The 22,158-nt window shown below is 39.0% G+C and overlaps 1 protein-coding gene across 2 annotated transcripts; it reads left to right on the top strand.

The window, feature by feature from the left end:
• Positions 1–643: 643 nt before the first annotated feature.
• ankrd22 (ankyrin repeat domain 22) lies at positions 644–21,379 on the top strand. 2 transcript variants are annotated; one of them, XM_060841888.1, is made up of 6 exons: positions 644–925; positions 9,473–9,661; positions 11,967–12,071; positions 14,788–14,865; positions 15,878–15,976; positions 21,244–21,379. In XM_060841888.1, the coding sequence occupies exons 1-6, from the start codon at positions 905–907 to the stop codon at positions 21,319–21,321; spliced, it is 570 nt and encodes a 189-aa protein (XP_060697871.1). In that variant the 5' UTR covers positions 644–904; the 3' UTR covers positions 21,322–21,379. The 2 variants fall into 2 exon arrangements, with proteins under 2 accessions (XP_060697871.1, XP_060697869.1); XM_060841886.1 differs by having other exon boundaries at positions 650–925; positions 11,964–12,071.
• Positions 21,380–22,158: the final 779 nt, after the last annotated feature.

The raw sequence follows: 22,158 nt of genomic DNA, 5'->3' as shown, positions 1-22,158 counted from the left end.
TTTAACATCATTACTATCATTTAGCCTTTTCAGGATGTGGTCGACAGGTTCAGCCATGTTACATTCTTACTATTATATTGAATTTGGCTACTTTCAGGTCGCATGACTTCACAGCCATTTCAAGTGTACGCGCACATTTTAAACTGTTTTCCCTCAAAGTCCCGGGCTTTAACATTATCCACTGAGACTTAAAGTATGGTCGACTTCTGTTCATAATTGGTCAGCTCGCATTTTGAACATTACTGTTGAATCTATTTGCCATTATCTTTCTGGACAGTGCAGATCACAAGGTTGTGTTTAAAAAAAGGTTTCCTCGTTTAAACAAGGTCAAGATACAAGGTGGAATGAATTCTGTGTACACGGTTAATTGCAAATCAGCAACGACGCGTTTTAAACTGAATTAGTGAACTGGGGGGGGGGGGAAAGGGATATTAATATTGGTAATTGAGAGGTTGAACAGAGAAAAGAGAAAGAGAATTTTGCAAAGCTGGTAAATGTTCTCGGAATAAAACAGAAAATGACTGGTTCTCCTTCAAAGCAAGCTAGTCCAATACTGAACAAAAACTACAACTCTCAGCTTTCACCTGCACTGACTTGTTCCCTCACATTCCAGAAGCTTCAGCAGAATTTTGTCCAATGGAATGTGCTGTGAATAGCTGACACTCCCAGCTTGTGGTCACCTTCAACATTCATACAACCGGTTTTTTTTCTGTTAAAACATCCGAGACCCTTTCTTTGAAACGGGTTTAGGATTAAGCTTGTGGAAGCCTGAGGGAGTGTTCCCCCTCCCTCCCTGGGTTTATGGTTCCTATTCAGAGTACACTGTAGCAGGCGCAGTCTGAGAGGTGAAGTTCCAGTTCCGCCTGGTCGCCGCTGGCTGGCTCTCGGAGCGTCCAGGGCATAAATGGGAGTCTTTTACTCAGAGGTGAGTACAGTACATTACCCAGTGCTCAAAGACAGGAGGCTTCTGAGCTGTTCAGTGTGGGATAGATCAGGACTTGGGTGGAATTTCTACATGATCTGAACGGTGAGTTCACGTTATAATTCCTCTTCCCTTGTCGCATTGCTCTTACCAGAAAGTTTCCAAGTTTGTCTGTGGAGACAGTTTTAAGGTTTATCTCTGGTAACACTTTGACTACTGTAAATGAGGTGGAGAGGTCGAATCGATGCAAGACAAAAGGCATTTACCTACTTTTTTAAAAATCTGAGACTTTGTTACAATCGGTCATTTTAGAAAGTTTTCTCGACTGTGCTGGATTTCAGAATGGGCTTATTCAAAATCTTGGGCTGCTGAATGGCGAATGGGAAGAGCTAATATGGGCCTGGCTCTAGCCCAGCGGGTTGTTGCTGCTGATAACTCCTGGACCGGAGGAAAAAAAACGAGTTGCAAAACAAGGTGTGTCTGCATGTATGAAGTATTCAAAGTCCATCTGAACACAGCTCCCTGTTTTGCTGCAGCTCTCAAATTGAATTGCCAAATCATGCACCCACTTGTGGAGCCAAACGGCCTGCCAGAAAACAAAATGGGGTAAGTGGCATCTCCAACATACTGTGTCATACTCACTTTACCAAACATGCACACACGCAACTGAAAATGTGTTGCTGGTTAAAGCACAGCAGGTTAGGCAGCATCCAAGGAATAGGAAGCTCGACGTTTCGGGCATAAGCCCTTCATCACACACGCAAACCTACACTCACACTCATGCACACACACATTTTGCATTTGCAGAATTACATTTGCAGATATATTCTATTTTGCTCAAAAAGCGCACAATCTGCAGGCAGTCAATCCTTGGTAATATTTTGGAAATAGAACCAGTTTGACTCAAGATTGGGTTACAGACCGACTCTAACCTCACGCCTATAATGCACTGTCTGAGCTGTCACCTTTTATAAAACCTTTTAAATTATCTCAAGAATGTGACTTAAAAGAAGTTCTGGGATTTATAATATTAATGAATCGAAACTTGCAATTCAGTCTAAAAGATGGAAAACTTAACAGCAATCCAGGTTTGTCCAATATATTATTTCAGTTACATGGCATTGTAATCTTTTGTTACAAATGTCTTATGACCCTGCTCCACAGCTACCTGATGAAGGAGCAGCACTCTGAAAGCTAGTGTTTGCAAATAAACCTGTTGGACTATAACCTGTTGACGTGAGATTTTTAACTTTGTCCACCCCAGTCCCAACACTGGCACCTTCACATCATAACGGAATAAAAGCAGTCTAAAATATTCTTCATTGTAAATGACTCAAAAATGTTGTGAAGATAGCGATTAGTGCAGTGTGTTTGGCTGAGGATATTTGAGACTTTTCTTTGTCCCCATTTAGTCAGAGTAGAAGAGGTTTTGCACACATCCAAAATTACTATATGCCAGCTGCCATTAACAACTTACGATAATGTCACTATACAAAATTACGTCGAAGGTAGAATATATCAAATTCATGAAACTAAAATGAACAAAAAAAGCTTTTGGAACAAGTTCATGTATAATAGTGGACTGGAGTCAAATGATCAAATTTCCATGGGGCCAATTTCCTGGTCTCAACTGATGACAGATTTGCTAAATGTGGGTGTTTGACTTTACCAATTGTTCCCCAAGAATGGCTAACATAATATAATTGTCATTCTGATGGTGGTGATTTAATCAGAGCAGGAAAATATCACAAATCAGCTCATTTACAAAGGTCCACACAGCTATACACACTGACATCTAATCTATTCTTCTGAGCATTCAATGCAAAGTGTTCCTAACCCACAAAGTGTTCACAGTCCAGACAATGCATAGGCCGCTATTTCATTCTCAAAACAAAATGAGTCATGCTTTCAATATTAATTAGATGCGTGGAAGCAAGTGGTATTCCAAGCAGCTGCCATATTAAAGTATATTATTGAGAATAATGCATAAGATAAGAATTAATAACTTGTAGAGGAATCCAGAATGGGCAATAAATGCTGGCTGAGCCAATGATGCCCTTGTCCCGTGAGCAAAAAAAAACTCATTTATTATGAAAATTTCATTGTTTAGGACTTACATACTGGCATGGATAGAAGATTAGCTGGCACATAAGCAGAGTTGGCATAATTGATCTTATTTTCAGGTTGGCACAATGTAATGAGTGGTGTGTCACAAAGTTCAGTGCTGTGATCTCAACAGTTTACAAATTATATAAGTGATTTGGACAAAGGAACAAAAGGAATGGTTGCAAAATTTCCTGATGATGCAAAGACAGGAACATGAGTAAATTGTGAAGTAGATAAAGGTAGGCCACAAAAAGATATGGGTAGGTTAAGTAAGTTGGTAAAGATGAGGCAAAAGTGTGAATATGTCCATTTTGGAAGGAAGAATGAAAAACATACATTACCTAAATGGTGAGAGATTGCAGACTTCTCAAGTGCAGAGGTATCTGGCTGCCCAATCCATGAAGCACAAGAGATTGGTGTGTAGGTACAGCAAGTAATTATGATAGTTAATAAAATGTTATTTATTATAAGGGAATTTAATGCAAAAAGATAGAGGTTATGATTAATTTGTAGAGAGTACTGATGAGATCATCTGGAGTATTGTGTACAGTATTGGTCACCTTATTTTTGGTGGAATGTAGATGCACTGGAAGCTGTTCAGAGAAGATTTTATAAGACTAATATCTGGAATGGTCTAATGCTTTTATGAAGAAAAATTGGACAGGCTTATCGTACAAGAATCAAGTAATGGGGTCACATTATAAAAATAAAGGGTCACCTCCAAAACCAGAAATGGGGCAATTTTTTTTTTCTTTTGAAGATCATACTTTTTGCAAAACTCTGGTGGGAAAAGGTAATAGAAGCACAGTCCATGAATATTCTTAAGATAGATGTGGATGGTTTCTTGTGAAACATTCCTGAAAAGTAATAACACAGGTCAGCAGGATTGTAAATTTGATGCTACAATAAGATCAGTGATTTGAGATGATCAGTTATTTTGGTGTCCTGAAAAATATTAATTCATCAAGACAGATTGACCAATCGGTTATCTAGTGCACAGAAAACTGGCTCCCATACTTATTACCATTACTCCAGTGATTACGTTCCAAAAGAGGTCACTAATTGGCTGCAAGAATATTACTACATAATGCACAGTCAGTCAGCCAGCCTTTTATAAAAGATAAGATCAAAATAAAAGTGGGTTGTTTTGAGGAGATAGCAGCATTTGTCAATTAATTTAGTTAGCTTTTTTAAATATCTGACAGGATTGTTCAAATAAAACACCCACATATCCAGACTGAGTTAAGTACACATAACAAGCTTGTCATGTTTAGCTAGCTACATGACTATTCATTGGTAGAAATTTTAAGTTGTTAAAAAGTAGACATAAAATACAATCATTCCTGATGAAGGGCTTTTGCCTGAAACTTTGATTTTCCTGCTCCTCGGATGCTGCCTGACCTGCTGGTGCTTTTCCAGTACCTCATCTGCAGTCCTCACTTTTGCATATAAAATACTATCAGTTTGCATAAAGTAAGAAAATTCAGAATGCCTCCTTATACCTTGGAATGATTTTGTGCTTTCGGGACCATGTATTTCCTCGACAATTTCCAAATCTGTATATCAAAACCAGCATCCAGTAATATAAAGCCCAAGTTTTGAGAAATGTTGATTTGAGGGCATTTTATTTCTCTTACTACCCTGTGTGAAAGCCATTGTTGTTTGGAGATTTGTTAGCTTGCATTCTGTCGTTTTCTCCATTACCATTTCTTTTAATGTTTGAGCCCAAGACCAAGGCTGATGGAGCACTGCACTTACATGAATTAATTCATGATCCTGAGCTGCAGCATTAAAAAAAAAATACTTCCATGACCTAATCAGTGTTGAAATAAGTTTAAAAATCACACAACACCAGGTTATAGTCCAACAAGTTTAATTGGAAGCACCCTAGCTTGTCACCTGATGAAGGAGCGTCGCTCCAAAAGCTAGTGTGCTTCCAATTAAACTTGTTGGACTATAACCTGGTGTTGTGTAGTTTTTAACTTTGTACACCCCAGTCCAACACTGGCATCTCCCAAGTGTTGAAATAGGGGAGCAGAGCACTTCTAAGAAGTGGGAGCCTGTCATTGTGGCTTCAGCCTTGGCAAATTGGATGAATAACTCAGTGGAAATGGATGGAGCTGAATAAAAGCCTTGCATAGAAAAGGAGGACCAATGTGTGTGTAGAACCTACTTGGCCTCAGATTTGCTAAAAGGATCACTCTTGAGTGAAGTTGCTCGGTCTGGTATATCAATTTGAAAAAGTGCATCAAGAGCTTTGCATTTCACTAATGCTGTAATGGCAGATGTACAACAGCACATGTGAAGATGGATTTTGTCAGCCATTCTTAATATTAAAACCCTTTTCCTGTGTTGAGAACAGTTTCTTTAATGATCTTATTTTTAGGTTCCCTTGTATTACCTTTCCATTTGTGAGAAGGAGTGCAAAGGACTCTTTTCACGAACCTACCATTTCTTCGCAGACTATTATAGTCTTCTGTACTTCTTCCCGTCTTTCTCTAATGGACTGTAACCCTTATAGCCCCTCACGTCCTTAAGTTACAAAACACTTTTACAGCTGATGTGGTGCAACATTGTATGTAAACACAGTAGCTAATTTGTACATGGAAAATGAATGAAAGATTATCCGACATGGTGAGTGTGGAGAAGAACGTTGGTCAAGATGGCAGCTTTCCATTGAATGCCACAAAGCAACAATTTCTATCTACAACAATTTAATGTCTCATCCAAGAGAGGGAATCTCTGACAATGCTACATTCTGTCAGTGCCAAGTTCAGTATTCTGTGCTTGGGTCCACAATGAGGCTGAAATCCAAAGTACATTTTTCTGAGGCAAGAATTATATATCAAACCAGTCATCGTTAAAAAGGTACAAAGACATACTTATTCTCAAAGATCTCTCAAGGGTGTTGCAACTTAATAATAGATGCATTTTTAATAAGAAATATTAATTTGTTGAACAAGCTTGGATTCCACCAGCTTTGCAATTACCACTGTGTCCAACCTCCTTATTTTCTCTCTTGAATCTGTCCCCAAATCTTACCAGAAATTCATGTTTGAATCCCTCAGTCAGGTTTCCGAAACAGCTTTTAGCAAGTCAAAACTGATATTTATATTGGTTTTGAGCTGTGGGTGTCACTGGCTAGGCCAATGTTTATTGCTCCATCCTTATTTGCTCTGGAGAAAGTGGTGCGGTGCTGTCACCTTGTTTGCTCCAGTCCTTGTTATAGGGGCACCCATAATGCTGATCAGCATGGAGTTCCAGGATTTTCACCCCAGTCATATACTTCCAAGTCAGCATGGTGAATGACTTGGAGGGGGCCTTGGTGCTGTTCCCATTGCTTTTGCTACCATTTGGGTTTGAAAGGCACTGTCTAAGGAGCCTTGGTGCGTTACTGCAATGCATCTTGCAGAGGATGCTCACTGCTGATGGATGTCAGTGGTGAGGGTGGCATATGGAGTGCCTATGAAGTCTGACCATTCCCAGTGTCTCCCTATCCCACTGATCTGTCAGGAGTGTGATGTCCTTGTATGGTGACATTTTTGAGGTGCAGTCCCACCTGTGGCCACTGTTCCTGGTGGTGCTGTTGCAGTTGCAGAGCTGCTTGACCTCTGGTTGACCAGTAGCCCCGAGCTGTATACCCGGGGACAGGGTAGTGGAGAGGATGCCATCCTTAATAGGACTTTCATCATAACAAGCAGTTTCCCATAAAATGCAGCTCCAGGTCCCAGAATTTGGGCCTTTCCCTGAGACTCCACTGTGGGGAAAATTAGTGATAGAAATCACTAATTAGTGACGGACTGATAATGTTACTTGGACATCAGCAAAAGAGTAGGCAGCACTCTTGAGCGATCATATGGAGAGAGATATTGGACACTACGTTACAAGGCCGGATTTGAGAATATACCCCTGAATGGAGCATAAATAAAGGAACGTTACAGTACATTGGGATTTAAAGAACTTTTACATAGAGATAAGCATTAAGCAATCTCGGGGACATATATGTGCAGAACCCCCAGTATGAGATATTACAGACTGGTATCTCAATGTGCAGGGTAATAGAATTGACTTCAAGCACAAGATAAATTCCTTATCATAACAACAAAATCTAAGCTGTAAGTGATCTGAAAGAGAACTATTAAGTAAGCCCCAATGATTCGGCTTGATGGTCAACGAGGTTTCTGAATGAAGTGGGGAATTACAGTTAAAGTGGGAACATGATGTCACAATTGAAAAGTATGTTGAAACCTCTTCCTTTTGGCTTTTGTTCCAGTGACGGGATATTTGAAAGTACTTCTGCTTTTACACCAAAAAAACGTTGATGTCTTAAAGTGAGCATGTGCAAAGCACTAAAGGGATGAAGATGGGGTTCCCCTTGCAGAAGAGGCCAACCCTCACAGGATGAGAACTGGTTTAGTTTCCAAATTGATTTTCAACTAGCCATTGAGATTTTTAAAGAGAAATTTGTGCCCCCACCCCCACTTCCCACCCACTTTGGAGGGTGAAATAAGTGTACAATTTTGTGGATATTTAAAATTCATAGTCAAAGAACAATCGATGTAGAAAACACCCATCCAGTCAGGCAGCATATGTGCAGAAATAGACATTATCGTTTGAAGTTGATGAAATTTTGTCAAATAGAAGTGTTGGTCTTAATGCTATTGCACCCTCTCCCATGACAGGAGCAGAGATGAGGAAGAGCAGTTAAATAATGGGGAGCCCAAGTCTTGGGTAGCTCCCTGACTCTGTACCACTGCCAGAGAGGGTTCTCCAGGTAGTGCCTATTAACTGGGATCACCAGCGTTCAGCCATTAGTGAGGCAGCAACCCCCAGCTATGGAGAGATGGTCAGAGGTAGGAATGTCGGCTTCTGTACCTGCAGTGATCCTCCCAGAAAACTTTCCTCCGATCAATGAGATCTTCTGCTCTAGCACCCTCCAAGGTTTTATTGAAACTTTGTTTTCCTAAGGTTGAAAGTTTAAAATCTGCCTCAAACAATGGCCGCCTCTTCCACCGAGGGCTTTTTAGTCCCCTGACCTTTTAATCTTTCATGCAATGTGAGTGTCACTGGCAAAGCCAGCATTTACTATCTATCCCTAATTGCCTTTGAACTGAGCGATTTACAAGACCACTTCAGAGAGCAGTTAAAAGTCAGCCTCCAGACTGAGAGTCTGGAATCATTTGTAAGATGGGATAAGGCTGGCAGATTTCCTTTCCTATTGTTGATAATGTTATAAACAAAAACAATAATATTTGCTGGAAAAGCTCAGCAGGTCTGGTGGCAACCGTGGAGAGAAAGCAGAGTTAATATGTCAGATTGGGTGACCCTTCCTCAGTCCGTGGAGTCTAATTTACAATTTTTGCAGTCCTTTTGGTTCTTATTGATAACATTATGGTCACTATTACTGAAATGAACTTTACATTCCTAATTTATTGATTTGAATTTGAATTCAAATTTAAATTCAAATGGATTTGGCTCTGTCCCTTGAGCCAATAGATTGGTCCTATGAAGTTACTAGTCCAGTGATGTCATAAAGAACCTCCTTTAGAGGCAATAAAATTTGGGTAAACATGGAATGTTTTAGTCAGAAAAACAGAATGGCAGAGTATTATTTACATTGGGAATTATTATTGTACAAAGGGACTTGGGTGTCCTTATACACGGATCATTGAAAGTAAGCAGTTGAGGAAGACCAAGGTATGTTCACTTTCATTGCAAGAGGATTTGGATACAGGTGCAAGCATGTGTTATTGCTGCTGGTCAGGGCCTTGGTGAGACCAGCCATAAGAGTATGATGTCTGGTTTTGGTCTCCTCTTCTGGAAAAAAGATATACTTGCTGTAGAAGGAGTGCAGTGAGGGGTCCCCAGCCTCAGTCTTAGAATAGCAGGTTCAGTGTATGAGAAGTTGATCCACTGGACCTGTATTTACCAGAGTTCAGAAGAATTCATAAATGTATGCTACTCTGCCAGGGCTGGGCGGACTGGATTCAGGGATGTTGCCCCTCGTGGGGTGGGTGGGTGGGTGGTGTGGTGTACAGAATAACAGCTCGCTGTTTAAGGATGCAGAATAGGCCTGAATTGAGGAAAAATCTCCATTGAGATTGGTAGCCCTGTGGAATTCTCTGCCACTTAAGGTTGTAGTCGTCCAGGCACTGAATGTATTTAAGAAAGAAAGAAACAGATTTCTGCACACGATAGGTGTAACAGGGTACAGGGAGAGAGTAGGAGTATTGAGGTAGAGGTTCACCCATGATCATATTGAATGACTGCTCTTACTTCCATTTTCTATGTTTCTCTGACGACAGCATTTAAAGTTATAATTTCAGGATGAATTGGCATCCATTCTTGAAATGGGTTGGAAGAAATGACCAATTTGTTAATGCTAGGTGGTGAACAGGCCTGGAAGAATCAATTACATTAAGATTCAGATTTTCCTTCCCTCAGCCAATTTGCCAAGCTGCTTATGAAAACAACTTTGAAGAGCTGAGGAAGCTGCTGCAGGAAAACAGAGATGTGAATACACAAGATGACTGTTGTGGAGATACTCCCCTCATCGCTGCATGTCGAGCTGGCCGTGTTGAAATGGTGCAGTATCTTTTAAGAAAAGCAGCCAATGTCAATATCAAAAACAAGGTGAGCTTTTTTTTTCCTCCCTTGTTTGCTGGTTTATTGCAATTGCTAAGAGCATTTAACCCATTCTGCCTCTGTTTCTTGGTTTCACCTTTTATTCCTGGTTTCTCAATTAGAATGGCTAGCATTAACCCCGGTATTATTCCCACAAACATGGATTCCAATAATGTTTCTATTTCAAGGAATAGAAGGATCATGTTGTGGTTCTGTTCGCCAAGCTGGGAATTTGGATTGCAGACATTTCGTCCCCTGTCTAGGTGGCCTCCTGTGAAGTGCTTCTGTGATGTTTCCTCCGGCATTTATAGTGGTTTGAATCCACTGCTTCCGGTTGTCAGTCCCAGCTGTCCGTTGCAGTGGCCAGTATATATTTTTTTTTCTTTTTTTTTCTCTGTTTTTTCTTTTTTCTTTTTTTTTTCCCCCACACTACCGCCTAACTGCGGTAGTGCTGCAGTGGCCAGTATATTGGGTCCAGGTCGATGTGCTTATTGGTCGAATCTGTGGATGAATGCCATGCCTCTAGGAATTTCCTGGCTGTTCTCTGTTTGGCTTGTCCTATAATAGTAGTGTTGTCTCAGTCAAACTCATGTTGCTTGTCCTCTGTGTGTTTGGCTACGAAGGATAGCTGGTCGTGTCGTTTCGTGGCTAGTTGGTGTTTGTGGATGCGGACCGTTAGCTGAGGATGGATAAAGCTCTAATCAGATTGCATTTGGAATGTAGAGTGCAGTTTTGGGCCCTGTATCTAAGGAAGGATGTGTTGGTGTTGGAGTGGGTCCAGAGGAGGTTTACAAGAATGATCCCAGAGATGAAGGGCTTTTCGTATCAAGAGCGTTGGAGAACTCTGGGTGTGGACTCAATGGATTTTAAAAGGGTGAAGGGAGAATCTCATTGAAACTTACAGAATATTGAGAGGCCTGAATGGAGTGGATATGGAGCAGATCTTTCTACTAGTAAGAGAGACTAGGACTCAAGGGCACAACCTTAGCGTGAATTGATCCTTTTTAAACTGAGATGAGGAGCAATTTCTTCAAACCAAAGGGTGGTTGATCTGTGGAACTCATTGTTGCAGAGAAATGTGGAGGCCAGCTCTTTGAGTGTATTTCAGAGTGTGATAGATCATTGCTTAGTAAGGTGATTGGGGAGAAGGCAGGAGAATGGGGTTGAGAAATCGATCAGCCATGATCGAATGGTGCAGCAGAGTTAGTGCACAGAATGGCCTTATTCTGCTCCTATATCTGATGGTCTATCAATCACATGGGTCTCCTATCCATGTAGGAATGCTGATCAATTAACTTCTAAGGAATGTCTAACTCCATTCTCTCTCGGACTTAGACAGATTAGAATGAAATTGTTTATAAAATCTGACATTCCTTTTGATACTTGAAGACTAATGGTCTACCCATAGTCAACACATACTCTTAGTGTCGCGTAAAGGTCTGAATGTCTCACAATGTCATCCCAATAAGATGATCCTGACCCCTCCCACACCCCACCCCACCCCATTTATCCTTTAATGGAGGAGCCATCCAAACTTGTTAGGCAGATTTCAGAACACAACACATAAATATATTCATTCTGACATTTTGCTCTCGATTATAAAGGTAGTCCAAAGCCACCCTAATCTGACAAACTTGAAATTGTATAATGCCCCCATAAACAAGTGTGAAATTAAATTTGCAAATCATTGGTGCCCTACCCTTGCAGCTTGCCAGCTGCAGTTTCTATGTGCTGAAGTCAGGTGGCTAATCTGTGCTCAGATTGGTTCGATCTTTGAAACCTCTTAAAGAAGCCACATTCCTTGTTCTGTGGAAACATGTGTCCAAATCCTTACACCTTGTCATTTGCGTCCTGATTTTAAAAGGAACTTTCTTATTTAAAAGTCCTATCCTATATCTGATGATCTATCAATCACATGGGTCTCCTATCCATGTAGGAATGCTGATCAATTAACTTCTAAGGAATGTCTAACATGACTGTGCTTTCAACTCTCCCTCTTTGTTCTGTCCTTTTCCAGACTGCATCCTCCCGTTCCTTGCACTCTATATGCTTTGATTCACCCTCCCCTTCACAAGTCCTGTTTACTTTGTAGAGACATAGTCAGCCTACCTTGAGCATTGATACTGCTCATGTAACAACCTTTATCTGACCTCATTCACATTTGCTGTTGTTACACTGGATTTAATGAGCCCACGCCTGATGTAAGGAAAGGTTAAATAGTTGATAAAATATTAAACTAGAAATGGGGATACTTGCATTCCAGGTTATCAGTATTTTTAAATAAATAATTTTTATTTCCTTACTTTTGAAGAAGGAACGAACATGTTTACATTATGCTGTCAAGAGGAAGTTCTCCTTTCTGGATTATTTGCTGATCATTATCTTGATGCCTGTCCTGCTTTTGGGCTACATTATAATGGTAAGTGTGAGAGCTTTCTGACTGCAAATATAGTATTGTTAATTTAAAAGTTATTACTGGTTTAACTGAATTAACAGGGATACAAAAGCTAACATAACCTCCAGTGACACCATGCTTTACTGCTGTTATGTGCTATCCATTTTCCAAGCAGGACATTTTTTTTTTGCAGAATACCAAAGATGTCAGCATATAGTTGAATTTGAAGCCTTCTTTTAAAAATTTGGTGCTGGCTGATACAGCCATTATAACCCTGAACTGATGGACTGGATGTGGATTCAGCTTTCTGTCATTTATTATGTGTGGTCCGCTCTGTAAGCGTGTGTCTTTAAGCTTCTGTGAATCTTCACAACATTGCCCTTACCACTTGCATGATCCCTTACAGTCAACTAGAAGATGTGGGAAATATGCATTGGTGGTGTAGAAAATTGAGGTTGTCTAATAATGTGAATATAGCCAGTCATGGCTGAAAAGAGAGTTGACTTTTATACCTGGAGTATGGACAAATACATGATTTTTAAGACCAAGAAAAAGACATGGCCTATACATCAGGTCAACATAGGTTGTGATTTCCACGATATTTGTTGGGGAACTTAGGAGAGAGCGTGGTGTGGTAAGGTTGTTGACCTTTCATAGGATATTGATTAATCTTCAGATGATGGTGATCCTCATGAACTGTGAGCCACTTTCTAACGTTGCACCAGGTGATCTGAACATATAACACTAGGAACTGAGAAATCTTTTGGATGATGTATAATCACATTTCGATGGCTGATGGGAACTAGAGATGTCAATTCTAATTCACACTCAGTGAGAGGGGAATGGTGGTAACTAACTGGGCTCTAAGCTCCGAGAAACAGTGTTAGTGGTCATAGATATTGAATAGAATGGAGGTTTATAAGAAATATTACCAGCTTAGTTATTGAAACTTTACCTTGAACCGAGCAGCATCTCAGCCACTGATAATGAAAGGCCTTGATGCAGATGTATCTTGACTTCAATAACTATATCCTTTCCATCGGAAAGTCTTTGGCTTGGAGTACAGTATTTGCCTCAGCTCAGCTGTGTTTACAGGTGCTGCCCTGTGGGCAGAAATTTAGCCTCAGCCTCTTTGCTGGGATCATTATAACCAGAATAAGTGTCAGTGTTAGCTTAACCCCATCCATGTGGGATTGAGTCATTGATGCAAAGGTGTGCAGGAACGGCTACAGAGCAAAGAAGCAAAACTGTCCAGCTTTTGAGTACATGCAGTCCTCGCCTTAAAGACACATCTCTCAACAATCCAAAGCCCCAAATATCCCATTAGCTATCTATGATTGGATCTCCCATGAATTCAGGTGACCTGGAGATATTGAATGTTAAGACTACATTACTGAAGGCACAAACTACAGATGATGGAAATCTGGAATAGAAACAGAAATTGCTGGATAAACTCAGGTCTGATAATATCTGTTGGTGTTTGGAGTCCAGTAAGACTCCCTGGAATTTCTCCAGTACTCTGACAACTAAGCTTGGACCTAATAGTTAGGGGAAAAAAAAATTGCAGCAATTCCTTTTGCGCACATTCACTATCAAATCACCGTGGAATAATAAAGCAAATCTTTTTACCTATCAATGCTCATCTCCTATTTCAATGGATGCTATTAGAGGATACACCCATGGTTGATGCAATATTTGTTCTGGTGATTAGTAATTAGGAACTATTTGTTTGAAAAGAAATATATGCACAGATGCTATCAAACCTCAGTAGTGAAATGCTGTTGACTTTTGCAGCAGAATCTCTCTCAAACAGTGAAACTTAGATAAGATGGGATCTCTGGGTCTCCATACATTTGCTTGATAGAATTACAGATCTCTTTGCAGTAGTAATTCCAATTAAGATTGACTTTCCCAGAAAAAACTCTAATTTATTTTCCCTTTTGAAAACTGAGACATGACTTTAGTTCACCCACAAGGCCTCAGGCACAGGAAAAAATACAAACCTCAAAGAACAGGAAGATTTTCGAATGAGTTTATTTTAGCAATTATCTCTGCTGTGTAATTTGCCTTTTGGTATTTCAAGTAATTAAATATGATGAGTCAAGTTAATATTGAACTTAACCACATATTGTCTACAAGAACAGTGTGTTGCTTCACTCTTCTTGAAGAGGTTGCACAGTTTGGGTTACATTATACTCTTGGCTTGCAGTCAGAATATTCAGGCTCTACTCCTGTAATATCTAAGGATTTCTGACCTTCAGTAGGCTGGGAAGCTGCCACACCAGAAATATGTATTGGAAAGATGCACACTGCAGCTGATTCTGACCATTTACAATGTTGTCTGACTTTGGAAAATTATGTAAACTACAGCAGAGCAGTGAGGGAACGATCCAGTCTCGTGGTTGTTACATGTCAAACATGCTCTTCAGTCTCTGTTCTGGTGGCTTGAGTAGATGCAAAAAATCTTGTGCAACTTTTCATAGAAGGGCAGGAATTCTGGTGTCCTACCCGAGTATTCATCTTGCAACTGAACCTGATGGAGTCCATCTTGTTGCTCACTGTGCAAAATATGCAAATAAATGCAGCAGATAACCTTTAAGTATTTTGTATGCAATAAGGGGCTGTAAGGTGTGATCAGTATTAGTTCTTTCTTGCAATTGATTTGAGTGTGAACAGGTCAAGATGTGTATTAATTTTTCATGTAGTTCATCTTTATAAGCCTTGTAAACTTGTTCCGTAGGAATCAAAGAAGAGTCGGAATGAAGCATTGATCAAGATGTTGTTGAATGCTAAAGTGGATATAAATGCAACTGATAATGTAAGGTTCAGTGGATGATTACAAGTGTTTAATTTTTGCATGGAAAATACACCAGTTAAGTCTCAACAATATGTTTTTTTAAGAATCCTGTTGCAAGTAATCATTCAGTCCATTGTGTTGTGCTAGCCCCTGGAAATAACCATCTAATTAGCCCCATTCTGTTGGTGTTTCTCTAGAACTCTGCAATTGTTTTCTTCTTGTAAAACATGCCTTATTAATGAGTTGACTGCTAGAAAGCTTAAATTGATGCTTAACAATGACATTTTGGTGTTTGTCAGAAGGTGCCTTTTTATGTGACAGGAATTAGTCCCCAAGAAGTCTACAGCTTCCTTGGCAAAATTAGACAATTGCCCTGATTTGATTGATTGATTGTAAATCTTCTGTTCCTTTACTAAAATCAACTCCTTCCAGCCCTTGTTTCTGGTTTCTGAGACGACCTTAAGTGCTGAAGTCATCATTTATTTCTTTTAATACCTTTTAGACTCTGATTTCATTCTGACCCCTGTTGTGTACTCACTTTCCATAAACTTGCAGCTCACCCAAACGTTTGTCCCTGATCTAACATACACCAACTGTTTGTTGAATCTCATTAGGGACCTGATATAACATTTCTATAAACCATTTTAAACTGAATAGTGCCCTCAAGTGGAAGTAGATGTTTGTACATTGTTTCAAGTTCCTCAGTTCAAAGCAAATATATAAAATACAACGGGTGCCAAACAAGACAGCAAAAATTTTATTGACCTTTAACAAGAAAAAAAAAGCTTTAGTTATTCAAGCTTCTCACATCTGCTACTTTTTTTTTCCAAAAAATTCTTGCCTTTCATTTCTTGTCTTTTATTTTCTCACCCAGTGATTCACTGTGCTTCACCCAAAGATACAATGGCGTGATTTTTCGGCTAAACATGGCTCTGCTTCCGTTGTCATTCTGCTGAGAATTGGCAGTGCTTTGGTCTGACTTAGCTGCTATGGACTAGTGTACATGTATAACTGAGTTTAAATCTTGTTACAGAAAGGTAATTCAGCGCTTCATTATGCCTGTCAAATGAAGAGTAAAAGGATTGTATCTATTCTTGCTCGAGCAAATGCAGATACATCTATTGCTAATAAGGTAAAGATTTTCATGGTTAATTACAATGTAGTATTTCCCACTGTACATTTTGGATCAGAAAAGTCATTCCTGTACTACATTATAACTTCTCTGAAGGACACCTCTGAGCAGAGAATCCTTCTATTTTTTCTGGAATACAATATTATCAAGTTTGTTTTGGACATTTGTGTTAGAGTATAATGATGAAGATAGCCTTCAAACCTATGGTGATTAAGATAAGCAAAAGCTAAACACTGCAAATCTGAAATGAAAAACATGACGGAAATACTCGGCAGATCTGGCAATATCTGTGGAGACCTCTTTTCAGAACTGTCCTCATTTTAAAGATTTCCTTACAGCAGAAGCAATTTCCCTCTATCTAACCATTTAGTTCCCCCAATAGCAAACTTCAGTCAAGTTACTCCTTGTCCTTAAATTCCAGAGAATACAAGAATTTGTGTAATCTTTCCTAATCATTTAAATTCAGAATCTAAATATCATTCAGGATATCCAAATCTCACTTCCTCCATGGCCAATTTATTCATTCGAAGTATGGTTGAATTAGGGCTTTGCATTGTTAAAGTACAACTTCTAACCCCTTGTGTATGAGGCATCTATAATATATAAAGCCCAGCATTCCATTAGCCCTTCATTTTGTTATACTTTGAGAAATTACTGAAATATTTGAGCTGCAGAAGTCTTTAGATGCCTACTACTGTTTTTTTTTCACTATTTAGAAAGCACTCCATTTTTGTTTTGGTCCAGAGTACAAAATATCCTTTTATCACAATTTTGCCCATTCACTTAAATTGATTATCTTTTTTTGTTGTTTTACATGATGTCTATATTCCATGTACAGTGAACCCTACCTTTGTGTAATTGGCAAAGGTAGATGATGGGACAGAGAGCCAACAGTTGAGACCACAACATGGATTCCTTTTGAGTTAACACCTTCTCACATTCTTTTAATTAAGAATATATGTTTTTCCATTTTTCCTTTACCACATCTTTGATTAGTCTTCAATTCCAAGAACTTCAAATGTAACTAACAGTTTTAAGGAACTTTATTAAATGTCTGGCAAAACCCAGCAGGTCTGGCATCATTTGTGGAGAGAAAGCAGAGTTAATGTTTCAGGTCCAGTGACCTCTCCTTAATTCTCTTGTTTTTGTTTTTGTTTCTAATTTCCAGGGTCTGCATTTCCCTTTTTTTTTGTAATAAAATGTCTTTTGGACTGTCATATAAAGAACATCAAGAGACAATTGCCTTATCAATTAGTTCAGCTACCTCACCAAAATGTTCAATCATGTTCATCAACTATAACCTATCCTTTACAAAATGATGCTGGCTGTCCCTGATGTTCACTCCCGATATGCTTGGATTTATCCCTATAAATAAATGTTAGACCTGGTAGTGCTTGCTTCTAAGCTTTATCACCCTCTGCTTTCTTAAAGTGCTATTTACAACTTTACATTATAACGTTTCTGAATTTAGAGAACTTTGCAGATGTTTGCACCAGCTTCTTACAAAACTTTGGGATGGAAATTCTTTCATCCTAAGGTTTGCGTTATTTGTAATTGTGCATAAGAAATATGAGCTAACAATTTTGCAGTCATTGTGTCCCTCTGCCATGATCTAGTTGTGGCTTTAACTCCCATTTTTCTACCTAACCCCTTTACCTAATCAGGTCCTTTCTCAATCAAAAAAAAAAGTCTCAGCCTTTAATACAGTCAATGACCCAGGCTCCACTGCTGAATGTGGAAGAGTATTTCAAAAACTAATTACCCTCTGAGAAAATAAATTTGATCTTTTTTTTTAAGAAATGGGCTTCTTGGTTTAAGATAAAGCCACCTGGTTCTAGCTTTTCTCCACACGAGGAAACGTTTTTCTCAGCGTCAGCCTGTTCAGCCCTGCAGAATCCTTTTGTTTCAACAAGAGATCACTTATTTTTCCTTAAACTCCAATGAATACAGCTCAAATATGCTCTCAACAGCTGCTATGTTTCGAGTGTGTCTAGTGAACCTTCCTTGAACTGTTCCTTGAATGTTCAGCATGCTATCTCTCTGTCTCACTGTGGTCACTTATTGTTCAGATACCCATGATTAATGTACTTAAGAGTCATACAGCTCATAAACAGACCCTTTGGTTCAAACAGTCCATATTGACCATAGTCCCAAACCAAACTAGTCTCACCTGCTTGTGCTCAGCCCATATCCCTCCAAACCTTTCTTATCCATGTACTGATCTAAATGTTAGGAGAAAGTGAGGACTACAGATGCTGAAGAAGGGATTATGCCCAAAACGTCGATTCTCCTGTTCCTTTGATGCTGCCTGACCTGCTGCACTTTTCCAGCAACCCATTTTTAAGCTCTGATCTAAATGTTGTTTAAACTTTGAAACTGTACCCACATCTACCACTTCCTCTGGAAGTTCATGCCAATATGTATCAGTGTTTTAAAAAAAAAAAATTGCCCTCATGTCTTTCTAAATGTTTCTCCTCTCAGCTTAAAAATATGTCCCCTAGTTTTGAAATCTCATACTCTAGGGAAAAGACACCTGCCATTCACCTTATCTGTGCCCTTCATTATTTTTATAAACCTCTGTTAGGTCACCACTTGACCTCCTACACTCCAGTGAAGAAGTCCCAGCCTCTCCTGATAACTTAACCCTTCCATTCCTGGCAAATCGCTTCTGAACTCTCTCCAGCTTAAGAATATCCTTCCTGTAATGGGGTGAGTAGAACTACACACACTACTTCAGAAGAGGCCTCACCAATGTCCGTTACCTCAACATAATGCCCCAACTCCTATACTCAAAGGTCCGAGCAATGAAGGCAAACATTCTATACAGATTCTTAACCACCCTACTTGTGCTTAGACTGAAAGGTTGCTCCTGGTACTTGTAGACACCTCCGTTTAGGATTACCAAACTTGTGTGATCTGATTGATATCTATTGAAAAAGAATTGCTGTTTTCTGTGAACAATGTTGTTCCATATTAAGTTGCTTGTAAAATTACTCAATGACAGGTGATTATATTCGATATTAAAGGTTTTGTTGATAGTGTAAAATTATCATATTGGACTTTTAAACAGCTAGGCCTTTGTCAGATCTTTTATAATTTATTTTTAGTTTAATATAATAAGATCTACATTACATTAACTGGCACACTAGAATAGGATGATGCAAATAATAAATCTCAAATGTCAGTGATGCATTGCTGCTATTACCATGAACTCCAATCAGACAAAAACATGCCTTGATACATTATCCAATTTATAGAGGCTTATAGCCTCTCCACCATGAAGACAAAAATATTTCAACCTTCAGCTGGTTTCTTTATAACACTTCTGACTAATTACATCAGCATTTCATACAGAATCCGTGATGCCAGACTGGGGAGAAAATATTAGATTCCAGTTAATAGGGCACTGCAAGTGTAGACTTTACTGCAGTTACAGCTTTTCTCAACAATATAATGTATAAAATTCTAAATCTTAGACAAATTTGCAAAGACATTTGAAAATAATAATCTTAACAGCTCAAAGTTTGTGAGAAGATTTGTAGCTCAGGTGCTCATTGTTGTGGTTCTGTTTGCCGACCTGGGAGTTCTTGTTGCAAACGTTTCGTCCTCTTTCTAGGTGACATCTTAGCAACAAAAACTCCCAGCTCGGCGAAGAGAACCACAACAATCTTAACAGTGTCAATTTAATCGTGCACAATCTGATTTCATTGAAGGATAGCTACAGTTGCGTATGTTTGTTTAGAAGTCTACTCCCAGATCATCATTTTTTTAAATTACTAAATCTCCGTATAAAATGCCCCTCCTTTTTATATCAAGAAGTTTTGTTAAGAAAGGTTGTTTAGAGATTGAGCAAAAGTGGAATATTTGGAGTGGAGGTACAAATCAGCTACGATCTACTTAGAAGGAAGAACAATCTGAGATAAATGGTTTACTCCTGACCTCTGCCTGGTAAGTCCCTTAAACCTGATATTCCCTTCACCACCAGTTTCAGTCCAACAACTGACCTGAGAAATGGCTCCCAAGAAGAATAACGGGGACAGTGACCCAAATCCTGTTTCCACTCATGACAGAAAAGGATAATTTAAGATTTTTTCTATGGCAGCCTCATCACACTCTACCTTGATTTTTGTAATGGTATAAAGCAAGCGATCTTGCTGTAGGTATAAAGATGTGATTGTCTAATTAATACTTTTAAACAGTTTGGTACAGATGAAATTAATGCTGAATACATGCGTCTCAGTGCTTAAACTTCTGTAGTGGGCACAAGAATTTGATATACCTCAAACAATACTAATTGACCCTTAAGATATTGTACAATAATATATAATGCATAACCAGATTTGATTTTGTTTTAAAAAAGTAACCCTTGCATTGGGAAAAGCTGCTGCTGTTCAACAACTTGCTGTGATGGTCTAATCTCTTGGGGGGGGACATCTAATAAGCTGGATGCGTTGAAACTTACTCCTCAATATCAAATTGGACTCTAAATGATACTCACAGGTCTTTTAAATTATGGCCTTTGAACTGGAAAGGTTTCTATGAAATATTTCTGCATTGTAAGTTATTGTCTGAGATCAATTTTATTTATTGTGCCAGTTACTAAGAGGTTATATTAACCTTAGATTTTTTTTTTATTCACTCAAGAGTCACGAGTATCGCTGGCTGGCCAGTGTTTATTGCGTGGCCTCCATTGCCCTTGAAGGTGGTGTTGAATTGCTACAGTCCATTAGTAATTTAAGTAGAGATTGAGCAATGTCTGAACATGAGACATTTTCCCGTGTGTGCTTTAAATTCACTTCAATATCAATTATGTTTGAAGGGAAGAAAATGTGAATGTAACATTTTTAAGATCCTACCATTCTACGTTAGAACCAAGATTGTTTTGCACAGAAATTTAACATCAGCCATCGGGTGGAATGAAGATGATTCCAATGGCTGCTTCAAAATTCAATTTTATTCTCTCTAGACTTCACTTGTTAGGTAGGTGATTAAAGGGGCACATTGCACTAACTTTACAAAAGGTTGGTGCTCGGCCAGTGCAGTTTAGAAAACAGGTTATACTTTCATATCAACTCCAATGGAGTGAAATCACAATATCTTTTGCAATGGCTAATGACCTGCATTCCCTTCACTGTGTGCCCATTAGTTTACAAAACATTATAAAATAACTACTTGAATTAAACTAACAAGCATTTACAGGTTCTCTAGTTTTGAAATTAAATTGTAAAGCATATAATGGACTATTGCTTACTGTATTTTTTTTTTAGAATGGTGAAACACCTCTGGATATTGCCACACGCCTAAAGTTTCCACAGATTGTTGCTATGCTACAGAAGGAATCATAATGTTCTGGAATTGATGTATGCTTATTTGTATGTTGCAAATAAATGATGCTTTAATATACCTTTTTTTTTATGAATTGATGTGTGACTTTACACCATTTAACTCTGAGCCAAGGATGACACTGTGCAATGATAGATTCCAGTACCAAACCTAGGCTGAGACTTCAGTGCCTTGTGATTTTGGATACCTTTTTAATGAGAGGTTAAATTGAAGCCTCAGCGGCCCCCTTAAAGGATGCAATGGTCATTGCAGTATGTGGATCGGAAGAGCTGAAAAAGTCAACTGCCTATTCTTTGTCTGTCAAAATTGTTGGATTTTTGTTTGTGGGATCTTGCTATGCAATGACTAGATTTTGTTGGTTGAAAAGTATTTCCCGAGACACTCTGAACCTTGTGACAGCTCTACTTCCTGGCATTGAACAACTCTCGTATTCCAACACTGCTTGGACCCAGGAACTGACATTTGGCAGGTCTTTCAGGTCCTTCCTCAATACCAATAAACATTCCTGAGTCGGATATGACTGTTAAAATGTAAACTTCAATCACTTACATTTGTACTATTACAATAATTTCTGAACAACATTCTGCAATGATCCCCATTTTTTTTAGAACAGTTACTGAAGAAAAGTGTTGAATTTCTAATTAAGCTTGCTTACAAGTTGGACATTGATGCTCCATTACATTGCCTGCTCTTAATAGATGTAGTTTACCATCTTTGCATTTTTGTTGCAACATAGACGTAGATTTAGATGATTTGATTACTTAGTGTGGAAACAGGCCCTTCGGCCCAACAAGTCCACACCGACCTTCCGAAGGGGAATAGGTCTGGGTGGGTTGCCC

The sequence above is a fragment of the Hemiscyllium ocellatum genome, chromosome 22, assembly GCF_020745735.1.
Source record: "Hemiscyllium ocellatum isolate sHemOce1 chromosome 22, sHemOce1.pat.X.cur, whole genome shotgun sequence".
Lineage (NCBI taxonomy): Eukaryota > Metazoa > Chordata > Chondrichthyes > Orectolobiformes > Hemiscylliidae > Hemiscyllium > Hemiscyllium ocellatum.
This window is presented reverse-complemented; position numbering and strand designations above follow the sequence as displayed.

Coding starts and splice junctions, on each gene's coding strand:
- ankrd22 (XM_060841886.1), top strand. CDS start 905: ATGGGAGTCTTTTACTCAGAG. Junction 9,662..11,963: donor ATGTCAATATCAAAAACAAG/GTGAGCTTTTTT, acceptor TTACTTTTGAAG/AAGGAACGAACATGTTTACA. Junction 15,977..21,243: donor ATACATCTATTGCTAATAAG/GTAAAGATTTTC, acceptor TTTTTTTTTTAG/AATGGTGAAACACCTCTGGA.